At 55.2% G+C, this 21,780-nt stretch overlaps 10 protein-coding genes across 10 annotated transcripts; 7 read left to right on the top strand and 3 right to left on the bottom strand.

Moving 5' to 3' along the window:
* Window positions 1-97: 97 nt before the first annotated feature.
* SCP_0600100 (hypothetical protein) lies at window positions 98-2,413 on the top strand (the record flags this gene model as incomplete). The annotated part of the gene is made up of 4 exons (XM_027759145.1): window positions 98-442; window positions 498-1,506; window positions 1,556-1,878; window positions 1,931-2,413. 4 exons carry the CDS (start codon window positions 98-100, stop codon window positions 2,411-2,413), a joined length of 2,160 nt encoding a protein of 719 aa, XP_027614946.1.
* Window positions 2,414-4,387: 1,974 nt separating this feature from the next.
* Window positions 4,388-6,581, top strand: SCP_0600090 (MFS glucose transporter mfs1; the record flags this gene model as incomplete). The annotated part of the gene is made up of 11 exons (XM_027759144.1): window positions 4,388-4,399; window positions 4,516-4,542; window positions 4,603-4,875; window positions 4,982-5,115; window positions 5,166-5,310; window positions 5,359-5,612; window positions 5,662-5,762; window positions 5,820-5,957; window positions 6,014-6,178; window positions 6,231-6,487; window positions 6,552-6,581. The coding sequence occupies 11 exons, from the start codon at window positions 4,388-4,390 to the stop codon at window positions 6,579-6,581; spliced, it is 1,536 nt and encodes a 511-aa protein (XP_027614945.1).
* Window positions 6,582-7,100: 519 nt separating this feature from the next.
* On the top strand, window positions 7,101-7,394 carry SCP_0600080 (hypothetical protein; the record flags this gene model as incomplete). Its single annotated transcript, XM_027759143.1, has 2 exons — window positions 7,101-7,179; window positions 7,240-7,394. 2 exons carry the CDS (start codon window positions 7,101-7,103, stop codon window positions 7,392-7,394), a joined length of 234 nt encoding a protein of 77 aa, XP_027614944.1.
* Window positions 7,395-10,003: 2,609 nt separating this feature from the next.
* SCP_0600070 (hypothetical protein) lies at window positions 10,004-10,153 on the top strand (the record flags this gene model as incomplete). The annotated part of the gene is made up of 1 exon (XM_027759142.1): window positions 10,004-10,153. One exon carries the CDS (start codon window positions 10,004-10,006, stop codon window positions 10,151-10,153), a length of 150 nt encoding a protein of 49 aa, XP_027614943.1.
* Window positions 10,154-11,229: 1,076 nt separating this feature from the next.
* Window positions 11,230-11,757, bottom strand: SCP_0600060 (hypothetical protein; the record flags this gene model as incomplete). The annotated part of the gene is made up of 1 exon (XM_027759141.1): window positions 11,230-11,757. The coding sequence occupies one exon, from the start codon at window positions 11,755-11,757 to the stop codon at window positions 11,230-11,232; it is 528 nt and encodes a 175-aa protein (XP_027614942.1).
* Window positions 11,758-12,851: 1,094 nt separating this feature from the next.
* SCP_0600050 (hypothetical protein) lies at window positions 12,852-13,193 on the top strand (the record flags this gene model as incomplete). The annotated part of the gene is made up of 1 exon (XM_027759140.1): window positions 12,852-13,193. The coding sequence occupies one exon, from the start codon at window positions 12,852-12,854 to the stop codon at window positions 13,191-13,193; it is 342 nt and encodes a 113-aa protein (XP_027614941.1).
* Window positions 13,194-13,582: 389 nt separating this feature from the next.
* SCP_0600040 (hypothetical protein) lies at window positions 13,583-13,795 on the top strand (the record flags this gene model as incomplete). The annotated part of the gene is made up of 1 exon (XM_027759139.1): window positions 13,583-13,795. The coding sequence occupies one exon, from the start codon at window positions 13,583-13,585 to the stop codon at window positions 13,793-13,795; it is 213 nt and encodes a 70-aa protein (XP_027614940.1).
* Window positions 13,796-14,629: 834 nt separating this feature from the next.
* On the bottom strand, window positions 14,630-17,904 carry SCP_0600030 (hypothetical protein; the record flags this gene model as incomplete). Its single annotated transcript, XM_027759138.1, has 7 exons — window positions 14,630-14,869; window positions 14,934-15,882; window positions 15,938-16,786; window positions 16,839-17,118; window positions 17,181-17,243; window positions 17,303-17,677; window positions 17,742-17,904. 7 exons carry the CDS (start codon window positions 17,902-17,904, stop codon window positions 14,630-14,632), a joined length of 2,919 nt encoding a protein of 972 aa, XP_027614939.1.
* An 804-nt stretch (window positions 17,905-18,708) lies between these two features.
* Window positions 18,709-20,698, top strand: SCP_0600020 (Uncharacterized secreted; the record flags this gene model as incomplete). The annotated part of the gene is made up of 10 exons (XM_027759137.1): window positions 18,709-18,727; window positions 18,791-18,906; window positions 18,965-19,128; window positions 19,203-19,508; window positions 19,562-19,587; window positions 19,644-19,727; window positions 19,783-20,089; window positions 20,146-20,324; window positions 20,406-20,509; window positions 20,567-20,698. 10 exons carry the CDS (start codon window positions 18,709-18,711, stop codon window positions 20,696-20,698), a joined length of 1,437 nt encoding a protein of 478 aa, XP_027614938.1.
* Window positions 20,699-21,183: 485 nt separating this feature from the next.
* Window positions 21,184-21,550, bottom strand: SCP_0600010 (hypothetical protein; the record flags this gene model as incomplete). The annotated part of the gene is made up of 4 exons (XM_027759136.1): window positions 21,184-21,238; window positions 21,291-21,345; window positions 21,399-21,421; window positions 21,477-21,550. Coding segments are annotated over 4 exons (207 nt in total), but the record flags the coding sequence as incomplete, so codon positions are not given.
* Between the last annotated feature and the right edge of the window lie 230 nt (window positions 21,551-21,780).

Raw genomic sequence — 21,780 nt, 5'->3', positions numbered from 1 at the left:
GCATTTCCTCGGCTTGCACCTTGTAAGGGAGAATCTGACATGTGTCCAGCAGACATATGCTTACATGGTTTGTACTAGCTGGTATCCTACAAGTACTATGACGACGACTCCCAGTCGGCGTGCTGGCACCAGGTATCAACCCCATGCCGCTGAACTGACGTCTCCGAGCAGGCTCAATGCCGGCTCTATCCAGAATTACAGTCCTCACACCTCTAGTGACCTTACTCGAGCGCAGCTCAAACACGACCTCATCGGTTATGCTACGTACCAAGTAGACGGCGTACTGGAGAAGATCATTGACTCCAAGCTCTCTCGCTTCCCTACTACGGATTTCGTGGATGGCGTATTTTCCACAATTCGAGAGAAACATGTCCAAGATCTGGAAAGACTGGTTATGGTTTCTAAGGGAAGAGGCGAGGAGGAGGAGATGTATGATCCCCTGGTATGTTCAACGATCTTAGTTCACTTCCCAACTTCATTTTGCTTTGACTGTCCAGTCCCGTATTTTACGCACAATCGAGGGGGCGGGAAAGCGTTACGGATGCCCCCGTTCCTACAATCGACAGTTTGTCAGCATGAATGATATTCCGCCAAATGAAAAAGAATCGGCTCTTCCTACGCAGAAGCCAGACTTCATTCTTGCGGAAGTCCCACCTCCCAGCTCACGAGATGTAGATCTCACGGACGAGCTTGATCCCCATGACATACTGTGGCGACAAGCTGCAAGTTTCATCGAGGTCAAACCTCATTCAATGGACACTCCAATTCCTTCCAAGCCTGACGCAAACTACATCAAGGCTCTCCTTGCTCAGGGAGCAGATTACGCCCGCATCACACTTTCCGCACGTCCCTTCCAACTCTTCGTCTTAGGCATGCTCATCTTTGGCACCAAATTTTGTGTGGGAATGTTCGATCGTCGTGGCGTCACATTGTCCAAGGAATACGACATCATCACTGATTCGGGATTGAGACAATTCATACGCGTGAGCCGTCGTTTGTTGTGCGATTTGTCTGCGACAGCTCTCGGTCACGATAGTACCGTGGAGCTTTTGCCAGGGCAGACGTGTTACCAAGAGGAGTACCCGTCTTTCCGGGTGACCATGGGTGGATCCGATACACGCGAGTGGCGAACAGTTGGTCCTCCGATCTGGTCATCTCTGTCGTTGCTCGGCAGAGGAACGTCCACCTGGAACGCATTCATGGGTAGTCAACGTGTCATTCTGAAGGTTGCTTGGCGCTCTGCAACACGCATATCCGAAACCGAAATCTACGACAAGGTGCGACAATCCCGACTGCGGGGAATTGCGGAGTTTGTCACCGGAGGAGATGTATTTTTCCCTGGACGCATGCAGGCTATCAAAGTCAGTATAAGCCGACTACGTGGCTTCTCTGAAGTGGACAAGGATGCTGTCTTGCATCGACTGACGTTAAGTACTGTCGGTCGGCCTCTCTGGGACTATCGTTCGGAGGAGGAGCTCATCCTAGGCTTTCGTGCGGCACTAATTGGTACATTCAACGTTCCTTATGCATGAATTCTGGCCGACATTATCGACAGGCCATCAAGGATTAGTTTCCTTGGATATACTGCACAGAGATGTCAGTGCCGGCAATGTCTTCCTTCCGTACCTCGATGACGAGGACGATGTGCCACCAAGGGGTTTCGAGGGCTTCTTGGCTGATTTGGAACTGGCTTCACTGCCAGCGAAGGCTGATATTGAGCCTTATGTTGCAGTTCCAGTACGAAAGCCAGAATACACCAGCACAGGCTCTTATTTAATTCCAATCCCTTCAGATGAACTACCCCAAGAGAGGCCCACGCATTGGACGTTTAAGACTGGCGTCTCGGCTTCCGAGGCAGCTCCTGGCCCCGAGATGAATGTATGTACCAATTATTCATTCATTTTTGTCTTGATGATGTTTATGTAAACAGGGTACAGCCATATTTATGGCGTTAGAGCTTCTGGAGGCAATTAAAAAAGGCAAAACAGTCGTTCGGGATGTCCACCACGACCTGGAGTCATTCGTATACGTCCTGTTCTATGTGCTGTACAAAAGGATCTTGGCAGAACCCAGACCCACAGATCGCCAACGTGATTGGAATGCACTACAAGCGGAGTACTTCAGGATATTTGCTGGTGCTACAGTGTCGCTCATCATTGCTGGGCGGGACCACTTGGTCCGCAAGGGTCCCAACCAGCTGCGGAGATGGCTTAACAGGGCCGGTCAGAGACGCTTGTCTGACTTCGCGGTGATATGTAGCCGTCTTATTATAGCTCAGAATCCTCCTGAAGAGGATAAGGAAGAAGAACAGGAGGAGCAGACGAGAAGACTTCGGAAATGGGAGAACATATCGGTGCGGAAGTTAATGACTTACGACAAATTGTTCGAGGCTTGCGATGATGTCTTGAAGTGATATAGAGTTGTGATGTGTAAATTGTATTGTGCACTTTGTATTATACACATCCGACTCGGATGCGTTTATCAAGGCCCGAGACTCGTGTCCTAGTGACTCTACTAGTATGTATGGTGCGCCATCACTTAAGACACTGCTACTTTTGAACAAGCAAAAACGACTTGTTCCCGATTAGTGCGGTGAATCCCCCATCCTATATAATTACTGGATGGACGGTCACTCGAGAGATGTGCATTGAAAGTGCGTGTGCCCTTAGGGTGGTTTTGCATTACCCTGCGCAGAGACGTGCTCGACATAGGAAGGCTTCTGACAACATAGGCTCTCAGAGTTCGAACGGCATCATACAGAATTCATATTCTTGTACAGCATGTACTACAGCATATGCCTATCAATCCCGAAGAGATTCTGACTCAAATTGGCGAAGCTAAAAATCACAACGAGGAGATCATGTTTGAAAAACTACGCGTAGAATACTAGTAGAAGAGTCAGTCCGTCCCTCCCCCCTCTCACAGGACTGATTTTAAATTCGTAGGCTGTCTTTGCGAGACTAAAGATTTTGAGCGAACGTTAATAACATACGGCGACTGGTCCGAGGCTTGTGACGACGTTTTGAAGTGATTTCCTTTGACGTGTAAATCGCGTACTTCGTGTGATATACTTGCAATGCATATGTACGATAGAAACTCCTCTGACAGTGTATGTTTTGCTAACGTTGAGTATATGCGTACAGTTATCCAACGGCAGGGAGGGAATTTAGCTGGTAGTCTTACTGCATGAGATCTCATCGGGTTCGGACAAATCTAGTAGCTGCAGGTCCGTCTCGTTTCATGACACCGACATTGGCTTCCGGACGTACGAATGAGACTGCGTTCAAGATATAGGCGGTCCGTGCACTTCAAGTTTCCTCTTCGGTTGGTTGACAGAGTGAATCTCTAAGTGCGCTGGCATCAGAAGTTCTACTGTGTGGACTGACCCAATCAGATGATATCGCATGCATCAATTTTGCGGTGCCAAACCCATCTCGTCACCTAGTGGCCGTCTACCATCGCTATGTGACTCTCTCGAGCTGGGTTTACCAAATGGCGCAAGGTCCCGTCTAGCACTAGCAGGTTTCCTCCATTTTACAAGTAAATTTCTATAGGTCGTCCGTCAAGGCTCATGAGACGAACGTCACCTGCTTTGTCATAATGCAGCGCCAAGTCGTCAACGTTACCCGTCGCAAAGGATCGCTCAAGCATTGCTTCTGCGAGCAAAACAACTTGCAGCGCTGATTCGGCAGCCCGAGGCAGGTCTGACGAACATGCGGGGTTGATAGCCCCGCAACTTCCTACCGACACCTGTGCTATCATCCTGACACTTTGTGTGTAGAAACCATCGCTCTGCAAGCTCACTCGGCCCTCGGATCGTAGCGCAAATCATAATATGCAGATACTTTTAGGTTCCGTACCTCCTGATCCCCAACATGGAGGTCTGGTTCGTACTCAGATGCTGGGCGTTTGCAGGTTATATCTTTTCTGATGTCTGCCTTGTCAAAGCACTGTCTTCCTCTGCGACGTTGTTTTGAATGCCTTCGACAACCGGAAGATCAGCGGGCCGCAGCAGCCCCATGGGGCCCTCGGTGGCAACGCGATCGGTCACCACGCGGTCGGGCGTCTACTGTGCTGATAGTACGCACTCAATCAGCTCGTCTCGCCTAGAGATTCGTCCACAACGTCGTTTCCCGTACCCCCCTTTCCCTCAGGCTTGCCCAGCACGCATCCACCTGATCGTCTCATCCACTGTTTGTCCAGGCGTTCAGGCACCCGTCCCTTGATCTTCTGACCATGTCTCCTGCTTCCCTTTGCCCCGTGCACGCGAGTGCGAGCACGGCATATAAGCTGCTGTGTGAGGGCATGCGCTATCGCGAAATTTCCACCAAGGTACTAGACACCAACATTTCAAGTTGAAAGAGTCTAGGCTTTGTGAGTTGCGAAGATGGGTAAAGGGGTATGTCATTTTCCTACTTACCTTCCTATCGTTTTATTACCTTCTGCGTTTTTCCCTTCTTCCCTGTTTCAATTTACTTCTGAAGCATTTAACTCTGACAAATTGGGTGCGTACAGTACAGCTCTGCGATTGCCTCGAACCCCGTGAGTCGGCCTTTTCGCTATTATTTTATCCGAATCTAATGCACCGTGCTTGCGTCGCAGTACATCGTCGGCTCGTTTGCATGCATCGGCGGCGGGCTTTTCGGGCTTGATATCTCGTCGATGTCCGGCGTGCTGAGTAACAATGCGTATAAGAAGACCTTTTCGAATCCGGGTCCCAACGCGCAGGGCGCTATCGTCGCGGCGATGCCTGCAGGCTCGTTCGCCGGCGCACTTCTGGTCACGAAACTCGGGGATCTACTTGGCCGCAAGAAGGTCGTCATTATCAGCGGGTGGATATGGGTTATTGGCAGCATATTGCAATGTGCCGCGGTGGTAAGTATCGCTTGTCCCTGTATACATGGTGATCTACGTCTGCAAATGCATACTGACCGATCTCCACCGCTTGATGTTGTCAATGCTTGTGCTGATTGTCGTGTAGAATCGTGGCATGCTCGTCGTTGGTCGCGTCATCTCCGGTATCGCAGTCGGCATCGCCAGCGCGGTCGTGCCTGTCTACCAATCTGAAATCACCCCTCCTGCCATCCGCGGTCGGATGGTTTCGTTGCAACAATGGTGGGGCCCATCTCCCCGCTGAATGAGGCTGTACTTATGTCCATATGCAGGTCAATCACTTGGGGCATCCTGCTGCAGTACTTTGTCGAATTCGGCTGCTCGTACATCAACGGCGTCGCGTCTTTCCGGATTCCCTGGGGCCTGCAGATGATCCCGGCCATCATCCTGAGTTTAGGCATGTTAATCTTTCCCGAGGTGCCGTCTCTCCCTACTGAAAATTTCGTATGCTCATTGTTTGCGCAGAGCCCCCGGTGGCTCGTCGACCACGATCGCCCGGAGGAAGCGCTGGAGGTCCTCGCAGACCTGCACGGCAACGGAAATGCGGACGAGGAGCTCGTGCAGCTCGAATTCGCCGAGATCCGGGAACAGGTGCGGTTTGAGCGTGAGCAGGGTGCCAAGTCGTACTTGGACCTCCTCCAACCTGGAGTTCTTCGCCGTGTCGGCCTCGGGTCTGCGCTACAGATGTGGAGCCAGTTATCTGGGATGAATATCATGATGTACGTGCCTCGAGGTCTCCTAGGTGACGTAGGCTGATACGCGGCGAAGGTACTATATCATCTACGTTTTCCAAGGAGCAGGTCTGACGGGTCGGCATGGGAACTTGATCGCGGATTCGGTGCAATATGTACTGAATGTCCTGTTCACTAGTGCGTACCTGCGATGCACGTACAGTTCGTCCAGGTCTAACGCGACATCTGCTGCAGTACCCGCTATCATCTACATCGACAAGTGGGGCCGGCGCCCGATGCTGATTATAGGTACACTGCTCATGGGCTTCTGGCTCTTCCTCGTCGGTGGCCTGCAGGGTCGTTACGGACAGTGGGGCGACGTCGACGGCTCTCGTGCGTCATTATCTGCGTTCAGCCTTGCGGAAGCGTGGCTGAGGGTGAACGGTTAGGCGTGTGGGTCATCACAGGGAACAAGCCGGCAACCCACGCGATCATCGTTTGCTCGTATTTCTTCGTGTGCAGCTTCGCTATCACTATGGGCCCCACGTCTTGGACGTACCCAGCTGAGATCTACCCGATGCGAGTACGGGCCAAGGCCGTGTCGGTCGCAACAGGTGAGCCTCTCTCACCGTGTCATCTATTCTTTCGATGATCGTGCTCTGTCAGCCACGAACTGGGTGTTCAATTTCGCTCTCGCGTGGGCGGTGCCTCCGGGCCTGTCGTCGATCGCGTACAAGACGTACTTCATTTTTGGCACATTCAACTTCGCCGCGTGCATCCACATCTTTTTCTGCTTCCCCGAGACTGCCGGTCGTTCGCTCGAGGAGGTGGAGGAAATCTTCACGCAGGGCCACGTATTCACCGCATGGCGCATCGGGCGCGACGTTGGGAAAAGGACCCTCGCGGACGTCACGAAGAACGCGGTGGGTGCTTGTCTCGGCGATACCGTTTGAGATCACACTGATGGAGCGCGGTGCGTGTTTGTAGAAGGACGACATGGTCGACGAGAAGGCGTGAAAAATGGAGTTGTTACTCGGGGTCACATTCGATCTTCTGCTTCGCTGTGGGTTAAATTGTCTCTTCCCTCCGTTCCACCGTCCGTCATGACCCATAATGTTATGTTTGTTCAGGTTGGAATGGCACGCTCAGACAGCTACATCCATCGTATATCATTCTTACCTCTGCGAGTCGAGCTTGTCGCTACCGCCGTTGATCTGCTACGATTTGTTACGATATTTGCGTGGTTTTACCTGTATTTGTACAGTTGTTTCGGAATGTCATTGCTATGTGTCGTTTACCAAGTTCGCCGTAAGATCTTTTAACCGAGTCCCGGCGCGTGTTGTCGAATGACTCAGCGCCGTTTGTGTGCTGAACGCTAATGTTCTTGAGATTGCCCGTCAATCTGGATTCGTGGGTGGGAGTGGACTCGGAGGTAAAACGATCGGATCTCGGACGGGAGTACCCCACAACGCTGCGATCGGAAGCCATATGTGTTCATGCCGAAAGATATTCGGCGCAGATCTTGTTCTTCCTAGCATGTATGCTCGCGGCACGAACACGATCTGGGTATCGGATGAAGAGAGCATTGCCGGTCCAGCGAAAGACGGAGTGACCGGTATGTATCATACAGCCTGCTCGGGACACCTGGCTTTCTTTCCAACACGCGCCTTCACAGCGCTCGGTGCCCATAGCGGCGACCCTCGTCCGCACGACACCAGGAGAACGACGCTGCAGAGTTGCCTGGGCAAGCACGCACAGAGTGGGCGGTCTTCGGATCGCTCGGAGTCCGAGGAGCGGTCCCGGGGCCTTACCGCTGCAGGCCACACTTGAGCGGTGCCGGCCGTCCGGCGCGAGCGGTGAGTGACAACGCCACATAGAGCTTGACGTGGAACAACGGGAGGTGGAGTGGCAGAGCGCGCGCAACCCAAGAACGTCGCGACGCCGGACACGGAGAACCGGGGCTCTTTCACGCACTTGGCTCGAACAGCCTGCCTGCGCTTTGACCGGGCAGCGGCGCATCATTGCGCGAGAAATTTGCGAGGTTCCCGAGCGAGACGATGCCAGTCTCCAAGCCACAGGCGAAGCTCCTCCCGCAGCCGGTGAAAGTGCGCGAGATAGAGGACGGCGCCTGCACAGCTGATTAACGACCCGCGTGTCAAACTCACCCGAGGCCCTAGCAATCTTCTCCGATAGTATGTCACGGGAACATAAAATGCGGCTTGGAACGCGTAAACAGCTGCAGCTAAATCCGACGCATGGCCCCTGCGCGCAAAAGAACTGCATCGCAGTGCTGGTGAGCATCGTCCCAAAGGCGAGGAGGACGGGGATGCCGACGTATCCCCGTGTCAAAAAATGCGCCCATTGAGCTCACCAATAAGTAAAAGGAATGATTTCGCGGGGCCAGTCCATGTGACGGTTGTGCTGGTGAGCACGTCATTCCAGTACAAAGTGGAAAGCGCCAAAACCTGGTTACGATTTCACTGGATATACGAAGATTTAGTTGACGAGAAGGGAAGGACCTGCAGGGATACACGCACAGCAAGCGTGGTCAAAGAAGTCAAGGCGCAGAAACTGCAGCCATGCAAAGGAACTGCCATCCATGACTTTGACGGCTCGGGGTAGCGAAGGAGTAGGAGATACCATCGCGAGGCCGAGAATCGGGAGGTACGGTACACGACAGTGAAGCCGGCATCGTGGGGCTCTGGAGATGCGCTGCTGTTCGCTGCAGGTTTCTCTGGCGTGCATGGATATGGAAGCTGTATATTGGTCGAAATATTTGCCGAATAAGTTGTGTAAGGCAATATGAGACGCGACTAGATACTTACTGACGGATGGTCACTAAAGAAAGTCCAATGGAGCAGGGTAACTCTCGAAGTTGACTAACAACGTCGAGCTTCCCATTACCAATCGTCCGGAGAAGTCGGTCACAACGCACTGCGGTGTCGCCTTGCACAAAGCGTAACGGCAATCCGACGGCAAGGATCGATCTTGGTCTGGCGACGACTGCGGAGTGCTGCTGGTCCCTTCTGGATACGTCGAAGCGGCACTTGGGCATTCTGATGCAGTACATGGAGCATATTCATAAGTGAAAAATATGCTGTCTGGGATAAAGAGCGCACTCACGAGTATAGGGAGTCCCCTTCTCAACATCCGAGTCGCGACGAGCGTCTACGAGGCGCCGGCGACTTGGCTGTATCCAAAATATGGACCGTGCTTTTTCGTCGGTGTGCCAGTGCCAGTGAGACATGAGCACTGCGTGCTTTCCTTACAGGTTGCTTCGTAAGTATACTGAAGGTTGCCATCGATCACGACGATGAGGGCACGAGAAAACGCAGGGCAAACTGTGGGACTCACCGAATAAAGGACAAGGGGTACAACCAACACTAACAGATTTCGAAAAGTACTACTCTTCAGGCTGAGGCAGGAAAAAGAGATGGGCGGAGAGCGCGTCAGTTGGTATCCAGTTTCGAACGATCCGCAGCGAGCGACATCCATCTTCAAGTTGAAACTGCGGTCCACCAGTGGTCGACGACTGGGACGTTCCACCTCCAGAATAACTATCTTGGGGTGGAACTGTGTCACCATTGTGGGGTTATTTCAGAGTGAGGTATGGTGACGTGGAACTGGACTCATCAAGGGGAACATAACAAGCGCGCTACATAAACCAGGCACGGTAATCCACAGGGTGCACCGCCGACACGCCAAGACATGCAGCGACGCCACGCGGTAAGTTGCACATGCAGACAACTGCGAGACGCTACTACGACTTATAACTTGCTTCTCGTGCGCGAGCTGCTCTCAGCTCCGTACGCCGGCGGCGAAACGCAAGCCTTCGGTGAGTCAAGCTTTACAACTCGATCGGATATATATAGAACGACGTGCACCCGCTAGGTCTGCAAAGGATACTCGGCTTTCCCCAGCACTGGCAGTGAAGCCACATGAGGGCTTGCATCGGGCGCCGGCGGCGTCACTCTGTATGGCGCCGCTGCGACAAGCCGTTCTCGGCTCCGCAGGCCACGACCAACGGAGAGAAGCGTACCGTGCTAGCCTTCAACGTCAAGCGCGGAGGTGCGCCTCCACGTAGAACGCACGTGTGCCCGCCAGATCTAAACATATAGTATGCTCTCTCGTTTTCCTCCGCGCCGGCCTGCGACACCCTACAGCTCGAGCTTCGCCTCCGAGTCACATAGCCCAGAGAACTCCTCCTGACTTCGATCGCCCCTCCAACATCAAGCCCGGAGGCGACCCCAAGCTCTGCCGTAGACCCGTCGAGATAGACCGTCGGGTCCGCCTCCTCCGGAAAGAACCCACAATTCGCTCGTTCCGCGCAGACGTCTCAAAGGCGCTTCATATACGACCGGGCTCCGAGACGGACACGAGAGATCCGGTCGGAACCCCCACGCGCTGAGAGGACGGGCCGTGCACGCTCGCTGCTCGACATGTCGCGTCGTAGCGCGCCGGGGAAGAGCGTAACGGAGCTCTGGAAGGCACCTCAGCACGAGGGGCGCGAACGAGGTCCCACCGCGCGCGGGGGGGCGGAGGGTGGGCAGAGGTGGGAAAGGGGTATCGAGGTGCGCGCCGTTGTCTAGGGAGCTTCGACGCTGACCTCTCCCGCGCAGATATGCGCACGCGTCTGGCCCATCTGTCGTCGCTCGCCGAGGGCGTCGTCATAGCCCGACTGCGCGCACCGCTGGGTCGTCGAAGATGGCCCGGTGAAACGGGAAGGAGCCGTGGTTGCTCATCGGACGCTGGGATATTGCGCGAGGACGGCCGCGGTCACGGTAGATGCGAAGGTGGGGCGCGAACACGTGGACCGACCCGATGCACCACATTGCGCGGCCGCGGACGCTCTAGTTCGGTGGTCCGCTAGCAGTGTGAGTCGCGCCCGTGTTTGCTGCAGGTTATTGGACCGACTGCGGTCGATCCAACACACAACACACAAGATACCAGCGCTGCGAAGGAATCGAGACCGACTCGACCACTCGTCTTCGGCCAGCCACTGTCAGTGCGGGGAGCGTCGGACACCTCCTTCACGCGCTTCCGCTCATCGTCTCCCGCACCTGGCGGCCAGACCTGCGCGCTTTGCGTTCGACCTACCCGACTCATCAAGCCTTGTTAAATTCTGGCTCACCCAGAAAGTCCACAGGAGCTGGTCGCTTTGGGAAGTGCGGAGGCGCGTCTTTCCCGCTTAAGTGGTCTTGTTTTTATCTAGTAGCGCGACAGACACCTGCGCACGGTTAATACAGACCGCGATGATGGGACGAGGTACAGAAACGCTTGCGCTCACGACGTACTGCGGTACATTAACAAATCCCGATCGTAAAATAAATGTCCATCTGCGCGCGCACCGCTCGGAAGCGGGCCAAACGACTCTGCAAGCCCTCGGAGCCCTCTTGCAATCTGCCTCGCGTCAAGAAAAAAGGAATTGAGAGACCGCGCGCGCGCCCCGGTCCGCGCACGATCATACCTGCCGGATGCCCACCTTCTCCACCTCCTTCGGCGTGTCATCCACGTCCCGGATAGAGCCCGCCCTGCCGCCGGCCACGAGCGGGTAACGCGCAGAGTCGGCACTGCGCTCCGTGGTCGTGGTGTACGACAAGACCGCGGATAGCGCGCCGAAGAGGAACGCGATCCACGGGAAGACCGTCGCGAGGCGGACACCACATCAGAACGGGGTATAAGCGGTGAAGGGGCGGTGAAGGGGTTGCGGCGGCCACTCACGGTAGGAAATCGCGTGGTAGGTGCCGGTGGCGCCGCTCTGCGCCTGCACGGCCTGGATGACGCTCGGGGGCAGGGCGGCGCCGTCGAGCGTGGCGGAGACGTTGGCCTGGCGGTGCGCGACGGAGTCCGTGAAGGGCACGAGGGCGGCGAAGAGCCAGACGGAGAGGAGGAGGAGGACGTGCGCGCAGAGGCGGGACGCGCGGCGCGCAGGGGCGGAGACGAGGGCGGTAGTGAGCGCGGAGGAGGAGACGACGGCGAGGAGGGCGCAGACGACGGTGTTGACGACGCCCGAGGCGAAGACGTCGGAGGTGTCGATGGACACGGACACGCCGGCGGGTGCGCTCTGGCGGACCGTGTTCTTCTGCCGGTCGGACTGGACGAGGGCGTCGACGCCGACGCTCATGCCTATGATGCCGAACGCGGTGGCGAGCGCGAGCGAGACTAGTCGCGCGACTTGGAGCGGAGCGGACATGGCGAGAGCCTAGTGCGGGGTGCGGCCGCGGAGGACGAACGCTGAGCGCGACTTTATAGATCCATCGCGGACGACAGAGTTGGAGAGCTGACGATCCACTGCGCCTTTTTAGGATGTCTTCTGTCCCTATTCGGATGCGTCCCCCGCATGATCGCTGTCCGCCACCATCCTCGGCGCGGGGCAAACTCCGGACTTTCGTTCTCCGTTCGCGCCACAATTTTCGAATCGGACACGCGCCACCTTCGTCGGAGGAAATACGAGCAACTTGGGAGCAGCGAACAGCGCGTCCTGGTAATATTAATACTCTCACCGAAGCGCAAGTGCTCCTCATGCTCACCGCTGCCGGTCTCCGCCGGATGTGTCCAAACTCCTGGCATCTGAAGATCTGAAGAACGAACGTCGGCGTCGAATCATTCCACGTACGACATCAGCTGCTAACTCCGCTCGAGTCGGACGTCCAGGGATGCAACGGAAATGGGAGTCGTACTGCGTGCGCCGGGCATGTACCAAACGAGAGAAGTCGGCTGGGAATCCGCTTCGATACGTATCGTGGACCTCGTTTCTACCCGGCAGCACACCGATCTAGGCACGCCAGTCATCGTGGTCAAGCTTTCAAGTTCCGACTGTTCGAACTGGGCGAATGCTGACGCAGACGTGCAGCGGCGCTGGTATTGATGGCGACTGCCGCGGTGACAGCGGCGAGAGGCGAGCTGATGGTCGAGGTGGTAGGCTGAGGACCCCGCACATAGAGAAAAAATGTTTGAGAACCGTATATATATATGTATCGGACTGGTCACCGAGCTTCATGCGTTCATTAATCGTCACTCACGTTCGATCACACCGTCCTCGACGCGATCCCAGCTGAAGCTCAGCGTTGTGAACCACCGACTCGCCAGTCGAGTGCGGGTGAGCCGTTCAGTCGCGCAGATACTTCGTACACGCTCCCGCAAGAATATGAACGTCGCTCACCTTGCAGACACAATCAACTCTCATCCTGCAGCGATCAGTGTGTCACTAAGCTGCATCGGCGGCACGTAGTCCGCGAACCAGGAAAGAGCAGTGTGCAGGGCCCACGTATCACCCGAATCAACTTGATGCGGTCTGCGCCCGTACTTGCGCAGCACTCCGCGCCAGTCGCCGGTATCCTCGTGGCCCATGCAGACCACAGTCGCCGTCTTCGCGGACTCGCGGCCGAAGATGCCGAGTCGTCCCGCGCGATGGACCAGCTGAAGTCAAGCCGCATGATGGCACGCAGTCGAGGTCGAGGGCCTCGGGCGGCAGGTGCGTCCCTCGCGCGCGCGTCCTCGTCTGACTCGCTGAGCGCCGGGATCGGCGTCCTGACCTCGTTCGTGTTCGCCCTTGTGATCCTGCAGATCCTCGTACACGACCCCGCAAGGTGCCCGTATCGGAGATGTGCGACAAGGTCGACAAAGTGACGTCGGGGTCGCTGCGCCCCGGCGTGTACAGCAGGAGGCTCAGCTGCTGTGCGAGGTGCGGAAGGATCTGCGAGGGCGAGTCCGCGGCGGGGAGGAACGACGCAGAGCGCCCGAACAGTACTAGCGACGAGTCCGTGCGAATGTGGTGCAACGACGCGCGATGGTGCGATCTGCGGATCGTGGTTCAAAATATGCGGTTTACAGCCGCGAGTGCACGCCCTTGCCCGGCCGGTCCGCCTGGGTGCGCACGAGGACCGAGGTGAGTATATGCGGTTGTGTTCGAGGATGGGAAGAAGCGCACCTGCTGAGCACCTCCCGCCGCCGCCGAGTGGCACCTGCCATCGCCGCGAGCGTGTAGGCGTCATCATCGCGGATGCCCGCGCCCTCGAATGCTAGATATCGTCCGGTTGCGGACGAATCGGTCTCCGCCTGTATACGTCGAATACAAACCCGGCGTCGAGTTCAGCATCGAGTTCGGCGGTGCTCGCTCCGCGCCAACGATAGAGGACAGAGGGTGCAAATACGACGCCGCACGCGTGAGGGACTTGTACAGGGATGCGGAGGACGACGGGAGGAGCTGCGACGGTACCGGCCAAGTGTGAGTGAGCCATCCAGTAGCGCAGAGCGTACTCCGTACACGCTCCCGCAAGCATACGAACGTCGCTCGCCTTGCAGACGAAACCAACCTTCAGAATAGTCCCGAGCCTGCACGATCTCGATCAGCACTTGCGTTACGAAGCTGCGTCGGTGGCAGGTAGTCCGCGAACCAGAGAACAGCGGTACGCCGGGCCCGCGTATCACCCGAATCAACTCGATGCGGTCTGCTTTGGGGGAGGTCGTCTGGGTGGCACGGAAAAATGGTCTGAGGTGCGATATCGCGCGCAAATACGGCGTCCTGCACCTCAGAGCTGGTTCGAAACACATTCCCTACGTGAACGAATCAACGGCGAAAAGTCTCGGACCGGGAGAGACGACTTACTCGTCGTTTACTTTCCTGCAAAACTGCGTTCCGCCAGCTAGGAAAGCGATGAATGTTGAGCTGAACGGGTGGCTCTCACTCGCCGCGCACAGTCGAGGGAGAGGGACGACGGGCGAGAGCGTGAGACATCCAGCAAGGATCGGGTTTCTCAAAAGCGACAGGCATGAGATGAGCACAGCGACGCGGTAGGTCGAGCACGCCGTATGTTGCATCTATTTACTCACGACAACAGAGAATGCGGCCCGTCCGAGATGAGTATGCATGTACGGAGGCACGTTTGGGCAACGCAGCGCGGGGAACGAGAACATGCAAAGCGATATCTGGCGCATCGGTTGCTGCAGCCCGAGCTCATCACGAGACACGACTCTACTTGTACGGCGCAGGAGACACCTGGAAACCACCATGTACACTCATACAGAATATCACAGAATTGAGGACATAGCAACACCAGCTGTTACTACTTCGGCATGTACGCGCTCAAGATCGCCAACGCCTCGCTAAACTCCACATCTTCCACCAACTTATCGAACGTCGCAACGATTTCTTCTGCTGACCCTGCTTCCTCCAGAATGCCCGCGTGCGGCTCAGCGGGGAACGACACCGCCAATCGCACCACTGGAGTACCGGGGATGTCCATGAGTTTGCGAGTCTTCTCGGTAAGACCCTGTCGATACTTGGGAGAGTATGGTTGTCCGTCCTGCGAAGGACGCATGTCGATCGCGTTAGTGTTAGCAAATACATCGAGCATATATAAATCCTACCCTTGCACGATAGAACTTGCTGAGATCAACATTGCGGAGACTTGTCTGCCCTGCGGTAAGCGCTTCAACTGCGAGACACTTCACTTGGACCAACACCCAAACGAGTTGAACACCGCATCTCACGAGGAACATGATATCAGGACCCATCGTCGCATCCGGAAAGCAGAAGATACTCTTCGCGCATCTCAACCAGTCCTCGACTTCCTCAGGGCCGGAGGCTTCGTAGCCGAGCAAGGGGACCGCACGCCGACCAAGACCAGAGTCTTCGAAGAGGAACGTGCCGTCAGTGGTTCGTCCTGTGATAGAAACAAAATGCACTGGCTCCGATAGCCAAGCCTGTCCGTTGCTCTTACACAGAGTGAAGGCGTCACACAACGACGCAGCGCCATCCTTGAAAACACGAGCCAGTGCGATCGTCACGACGTTCTCCACAGCGAACCCGAGGGTAGATGCTTCTTCAACACCTCGTATGGGCCCTGCGACGAAGTCTCGCATCGAACGGCTAGGACGAGACAGGAAGTAGCGCAGTGCAGCCGCCACGACAAGAGGCTCGTCGATGCGCTGGGGTAATTGCTTGACCGACTCGGTTTTGCCTGTGAAATCGACAGGACCCTTTTCTGGCGTCACGCGAGCAAAGCCAAGGGAGACAGCGTCGACGAACTCTGTAAAGAACATGTGCGGCCGGTTCCGCACGACCACGTTCATAACGGCTCTGAAGATTAGCCCCTCGAGTCTGATGTTCCGCGGATCCCGCAGTGAGGAGAAATCGATCTTCGAAAAGACGGTAACCTTGATCACGTCGGTGTCAGGCTCGTTTCTCGCGAGGGCCTTCCCGTCCGTCGCCTCAAAACCACCCGTGAGGACTTTGATGTAGGCGTCTAGAATCTTGTTCGCGGATGTGACGCCCATCCTTTGCAGGAGTAATGTGTACCCAGCGGTCCACCGGTGTCTAAAGAATGTTACATGGGGTTGTTCAGAAAGAACTGTATAAAATCTAGTCCCACCTTCCCCGGAGCCAGCGCCAAGCACGCTTCAAAATTTGGTCTTGAGTATCGGTCAATTCGCGGTTGGGCCAAACCCGGTCGATGATGTAACTTCGCATACGGTCCTCGTCGTCGAAAAATCCGGTATCTGAAAAAAGCTTCGGCCACATTATTTGCTTTCCCGTCGCGGATGTGATCAAGTTCGTGACGACGAGCTCTAGCGGAAGACCTGTCCCAGAGATAATCATAGCCTTAGAGAAGTCGGACCAAGCATTGCACATCTCGCCCAGCACACTTCCATGCCCGCCGCCAGACGTTGATGAACAGAAAGCCTCTGTTCCCCTCTGCGACGCGACCTGGGCTTCGTCAAGTGCAAAGAAGAGAGAACCGACATGGACATCATCGCGAATAGCTTTCTCTAAGTTGTAGATTCTAAGTGCCACCGCATTGTCGTCTTGAACTGTATGTATCGCTTGGAATAATTCATCGAAGATGTCCATTTTTCGGAATAGGCCAGAAGGTCGAAGTTGAAGGTACACCCACCGGCGTCGCAACTCCGCCTCGTTGATACGCAGTGGAGCGCAACGGAGGAAGAAATCGAAGATGCTCAAGCGTGCGAGCAAGACCAAGCGGAATGTTCGCGCAGCGATCTTGACATTATTTGCCAATGCATCGTTCTTGGTCGGTGTGAGGGGTACCTTAGGAGTGAATCCAGGATCGGATTGAAGAAATTTCCATGCAGTATCGACATCTTCGGATCCCAAGGGATGCTTTTGGTCATAGCATGACACCACATATAGACCCCAGTAGCGGCACAAGCCTTCAATAAGCAGCGTAGTCTTTCCGGTACCAGAAGTATTGAACAAGAAGCTGGGACGATGTCAGCAAAGTACAGAACAGAGGTCATAGAATAGCCACATACTGACGATTTTCACCCTCCTCAGTTTCACCAAAGAGACTCTCGACTCTTTGTCGCACGGCAGGGTCCTTCTCAGACATACCTCCCATACCATCTATGAACAGGGTGCTGTCCTTCACTGCCGAGGATGGAGGATTAAATGTGGGGTGCTTGCCCATGACGTATCGTTTCAGTTCAGGATATATTTTCTCTTCAAATTTGAGGATAGCACTCTCCATGTCTGCGATAGACATCTGAGTTTGAGCCTGCCGTCGTGGAGGCATTATCAGTCCCGATGATGGAGCTTTGACAGGTGATCCATTGTGAGATCAGCGACACATGGTTCAAAATACACCGAGAGCTTACTATAATTGATATCAGACCCGGTTCTCTCAGACGACGGCGATATTGCGCCTGCAGGGAGAAGCACTGACGACGTACGTATATTAATGTATTTAAAGGTAGCATCCATAACGAAATATACTTACCCATATGGCGTACAGCAGCGAACCGTCCCATTCGAAGGGCTTGCTCTAACGCGGGTAGCATCGTGTCTCGATATTTGAGTAGAAGCTCAAGGATTTCGTCACGATCCAGTAGCGCAGGTTTGACAAATGTCTTGATGTCGCGAAGAATAATTTGCAGGAGATTAGCAGCAACCGTGAGAGGGAAGACCTGTGGAGAGATACCCTCCTTGCGGACGACCACCATTACCCTTGCATCCCAAGTCGCATGTTGCTCGTCGGAGAAAGGATCATCCACATACTCCACTTCCGCCAGCCCAGCCTGAGGAGCATCTTCCAACCCACGCCCGCCCGCCAATGGTGCAGCCAGGTGAGTGCTTCCACCGACAACAATGTCTTCTATAGAGGCCCGGGGAAACATCAGAGCTGGAACTTGATACCGGCTCCTTCACCATGGACGTACCAACAGCAGCAGGTTCTCCTACTGCCTCTCCGCTCACGGAGGATAACCCCTGATCATCGGGTGGCTGTGTCTCAAATTCAGCACCGCCTGGGAGGGCACGAACTTTCTTCCCGGATGATCCTGAAGGCGATGCAGGAGATATGACGCGTTTGGGAGGTGCCATGTGAAGCTGTGATAGTAAACAACCGAGAAAGAGAGGAGGTAAAGGGGCTTTGGTTGCAATAGCTCGAGTACGTGAGCCACAGGCGGCAGCGCTGCATTGAGGTAGCAGTCACGCGACACGCGACTCTGGGATCCACGATCGCTGGAGGCTTGTCGATACTCTTGTTGAACTTGACCCATTGCACCGCAGGCTTCTCTCAGCTGGAATTCGACGATGATATTCACGGCGATTCTCAGATCTCAGGTGTGGTACCGCTGTGGCTGCTGGAATCGCGCCGACGTGGTATGTAATTTCTTGTTATGCCGTTAGCTCAAACTATTGGACTAGTTCTGGAGTTTCTTGATCATTCACACGCCGCAGTGTGAGTCAAGATGCTCGGTGCGTAATACTCTCATCTGATGATAACTGCATTTCTGATGAGGACTCTCCATGGTCTATAGATTCGCCCAAAGTTGAGCTTGTACGCTCGCTGCATCGTGCGTTGCCCTGCTGCGAAAGCCGACTGGCCGTACACTCGGAAAAACCGATGCCCGATACCCGTGTGCGCAGTATCTCGCAAACGCTGTACCATGCCTCAAATATCTGCACCACGTATCGATACGTTTCCCTTCGATCCTGGTGAGAATACCCGTCTGTCGCGTGCAGAGTCACATGCAAGGGCACCTGGCGCTCGGATATTCGTCAGGTGCTTTCCAGCTGCGTGCATTCCAGCCTGCGAACTTCGTACGAACGTGAATGCGCCGAAGTCGAAGAAGCTAAAGCAGTTCCTGCGCTGACATCTTTGCCACATGTGCTGCCTCAAATATGTCGCGGCTCTACGCTGGTGAGAGACCCACCTCTACCCGTCCTGCCCGAATGCTCTGGCTTACTTTTGTCACCGCTTTAGCTGGCCTTCAGGCATACTCCTCGCCTCTCGCGGTACTACCTCGCAGAGACACCACGGAGCCAGATCCGTCGTTGTACTATTACGCCGAGCTCGCAGGAAAGACCTACATCAACAAGGTGCGGTCCCGCGATAACGAACGTCGCTGAACTCTCTCTCACCGAGGTCGATTGGAAGGGTCTGGTCGCTTACGGATTCATCCCGTCGAATGCTACGGACATCGTGGGCGACACCATCGGCGGTATCGGAAGTGCGATCGGGCTCAAGCCGTACACGTGGACCGCGAGCAACGGCACATTCTCGGGGATGCTAATCGTCCAACCCGATCGTGGGTACAACGTGTGAGTCCTTCATCCATTCGTCGTTGACGGTTTTATGACGATCTCGACTGATGAATGCACCCATACCTGAACAGCCAGGGTCCGGTGAACTACCAAGGTCGGGTGCACGAATACGCGTTCGTGCTTCAGCCGTACTACGGCACGGACAACCTTTCGTACGATGGCGCGGCGGAGACTTTGCAGCTAACCTACCTCAGTACAACGCTACACTACGACCGCGGGGGCGTGAACACGACCGGGCTCGACACGCTCGCCGTGCGTGCAGCATCGGCGAGGTACCCCCAGCTGGCCGACGCGGACCCGCAGATGCCCGTCGCGACGGTACAGGACCCGCGGCTGTGCCTCGATGCGGAGGGGCTCGTTGCGGATGCGGATGGCTCGTACGTAATTTGTAGTACAAGACATTGGAGGCGTACTCACTCGGCGCGGACAGTGTGTGGACGAGCGACGAATACGGCCGTACATTTATCACTTCTCCGCCGCAGGAGATTTGATTCAGACCATCCAACCACCAGAGGCGTTTCTCCCCTACACCTCGGACGGGATGCTCAACTTCACGTCGGAGACAGAGCCCACGACTGGGCGCGTCGGGAACCAAGGTCCGCCGTACCCGCTATCCACCTGACGAGCACCATCCAAACTCCGAACATGCAGGCTTCGAGGGCCTATCCCTCGACATCTCTGCTCGCAGGCTCTACGCGCTCCTCCAGTCGCCGACGGTGCAGGACGGCGGGCTTCTCTCGAACCCATCGCCATACACGCGCCTACTCGCGTTCGACGTCTCGGACCCGAACGAACACCCACCCGTTGTCGGCGAGTGGGTTGTTCCCCTCCCACTCTCAAACTCGGGCAGCAACCTGTACGCCGCGAGCGAGGTGCACTTCGTCGCGCCAGGCGTATTCCTCGTGCTATCGCGCGATGGGAAGGGCGAGGGCGGGTCGTCAGACAAGTCCAAGTACAAGTGAGCGTGACATGTACGACACGTTGTTAGGCATCTTTGACCGGTTCGCCGTTCAGGCAGGCGGACCTATTTGACATAAGCAACGCGACGGACGTGAATACACCATTTTTCAACGCCCCTGGTGGCGCAGTCTCGCCTGGGGGCACGCTCAATTCGACTATCACACCTGCGACGTACGTCTCGTTCGTCGACTACCTGAATGCGACGCAGCTGGCGCGGTTTGGGCTGCACAATGGTTAGCTCTCCAGCATATATGCGTCTCTATTAGAGCTTGTTCGCAGGCAGATGGCAAATTTCTGAAATGCTCGCGTTGCAGGTAAACCGGACGACGACACACTAATTGATAGGAAATGGGAGTCGCTCGCGCTCGCGCCCGTCGGAGATCCAGCATATCCGGATGACTACTTCCTCTTCACCGCCGTGAGTCCGGCTCTCGATTCTTGGGGTATGATTTGCATTTACGCTATGCTGTGCTAGGCGGACAACGACTTCCAGACGGAGGATGGGGTGTCGGTCGGGGTTTCGTACGACGCTGGGCTGAACGAGAATACCCAGTTTATGGTGTTTAGATTGACACTGCCTGGTGCGGCACCACAGTTGGATTGTTAGCGGATGGTGTGTCGAGGTAGAGCCGATCGTCATGGATGGAGATTTTACAATGGACCGCATTGATCTTTATATTCTATGTTGTCCAGCCTCGCCTTAATTTGGGACAAGGCATCTAGCAGACAGTCACCAGATCTCTACCAATCGAAAGGGACAACATGATCCAATCTGCTTTATTCAAGATGGTCTTTTCGTGTTAGCTACGATTGACATGCGTCTTACCGAACAATGACAAACTTCAAAAACCAACCCCCCGCAACCTTTACAATCCAATGCGTCACTTCTTCGTCATCACCACCAGTAACTCTACCTAAGAAAATAGCGAAATGCGAAGAATTAAGAGCATACATCCCGTTCTGTTTCCGGCAGCGTTGCTTCGTCCTCCCTCAGCTGTGCCTCACGGTTCAGTGCACGCAGCAGTCTCACCGTCCACCGTATGCGTGTACTCTGGTGCCTGATCAAAAAGGTCCGCATCGTCAAATTTCACCTTAGGAGCCCACGGCCTGCGCGTCTGCCGTAAGTGGACGCGGAACGACGGAGCAACTACAGTAGGAAAGCTTAAGATTATACATTAATACGAACGACTGATTCATACCTCAGATGCGGCATATCCGGCGCCGCTCGGGGGACACCGAACAGTGCGTACCTGTCTATGTATGGCCTAAAGTTGCCATAGTCTCGGGACCATGCACGCAAGCCGCACCCCTTGCAGCCATTCTACGGACGCTGTGCATGCTATGCAATTAGCTTACGGCACTATGAGTTGGTCCAGGTACCGCACCGGAAGCACAATACGGTCCACATTGTCCAGAAATGCCTCCAAGCAGTATACAGGAAGGAGGTAAATTTGAAACCCTGTAGCGCTGTTTGTCAAACGCTGGCAATAGGTCGAGAATCTGTGTGACCAGACCTTCAGATATGTCGGAAGGGTAGCCCGAGTACCAGAGGAGTGAAGATCGGATTTCAGACATATTCTTCCGACAGGACGCACGTCATAGTTGGAGGCGGTGAGGCGGAAACTTTCGTAAGGGGACTCGGAGCTCCGAGCGCGACATCTGGAAATATCGGGAAGAGGTGAAGAGACG

Source organism: Sparassis crispa (assembly GCF_003851025.1).
Source record: "Sparassis crispa DNA, contig_000005F, whole genome shotgun sequence".
NCBI classification, from domain to species: domain Eukaryota; kingdom Fungi; phylum Basidiomycota; class Agaricomycetes; order Polyporales; family Sparassidaceae; genus Sparassis; species Sparassis crispa.
This window is presented reverse-complemented; position numbering and strand designations above follow the sequence as displayed.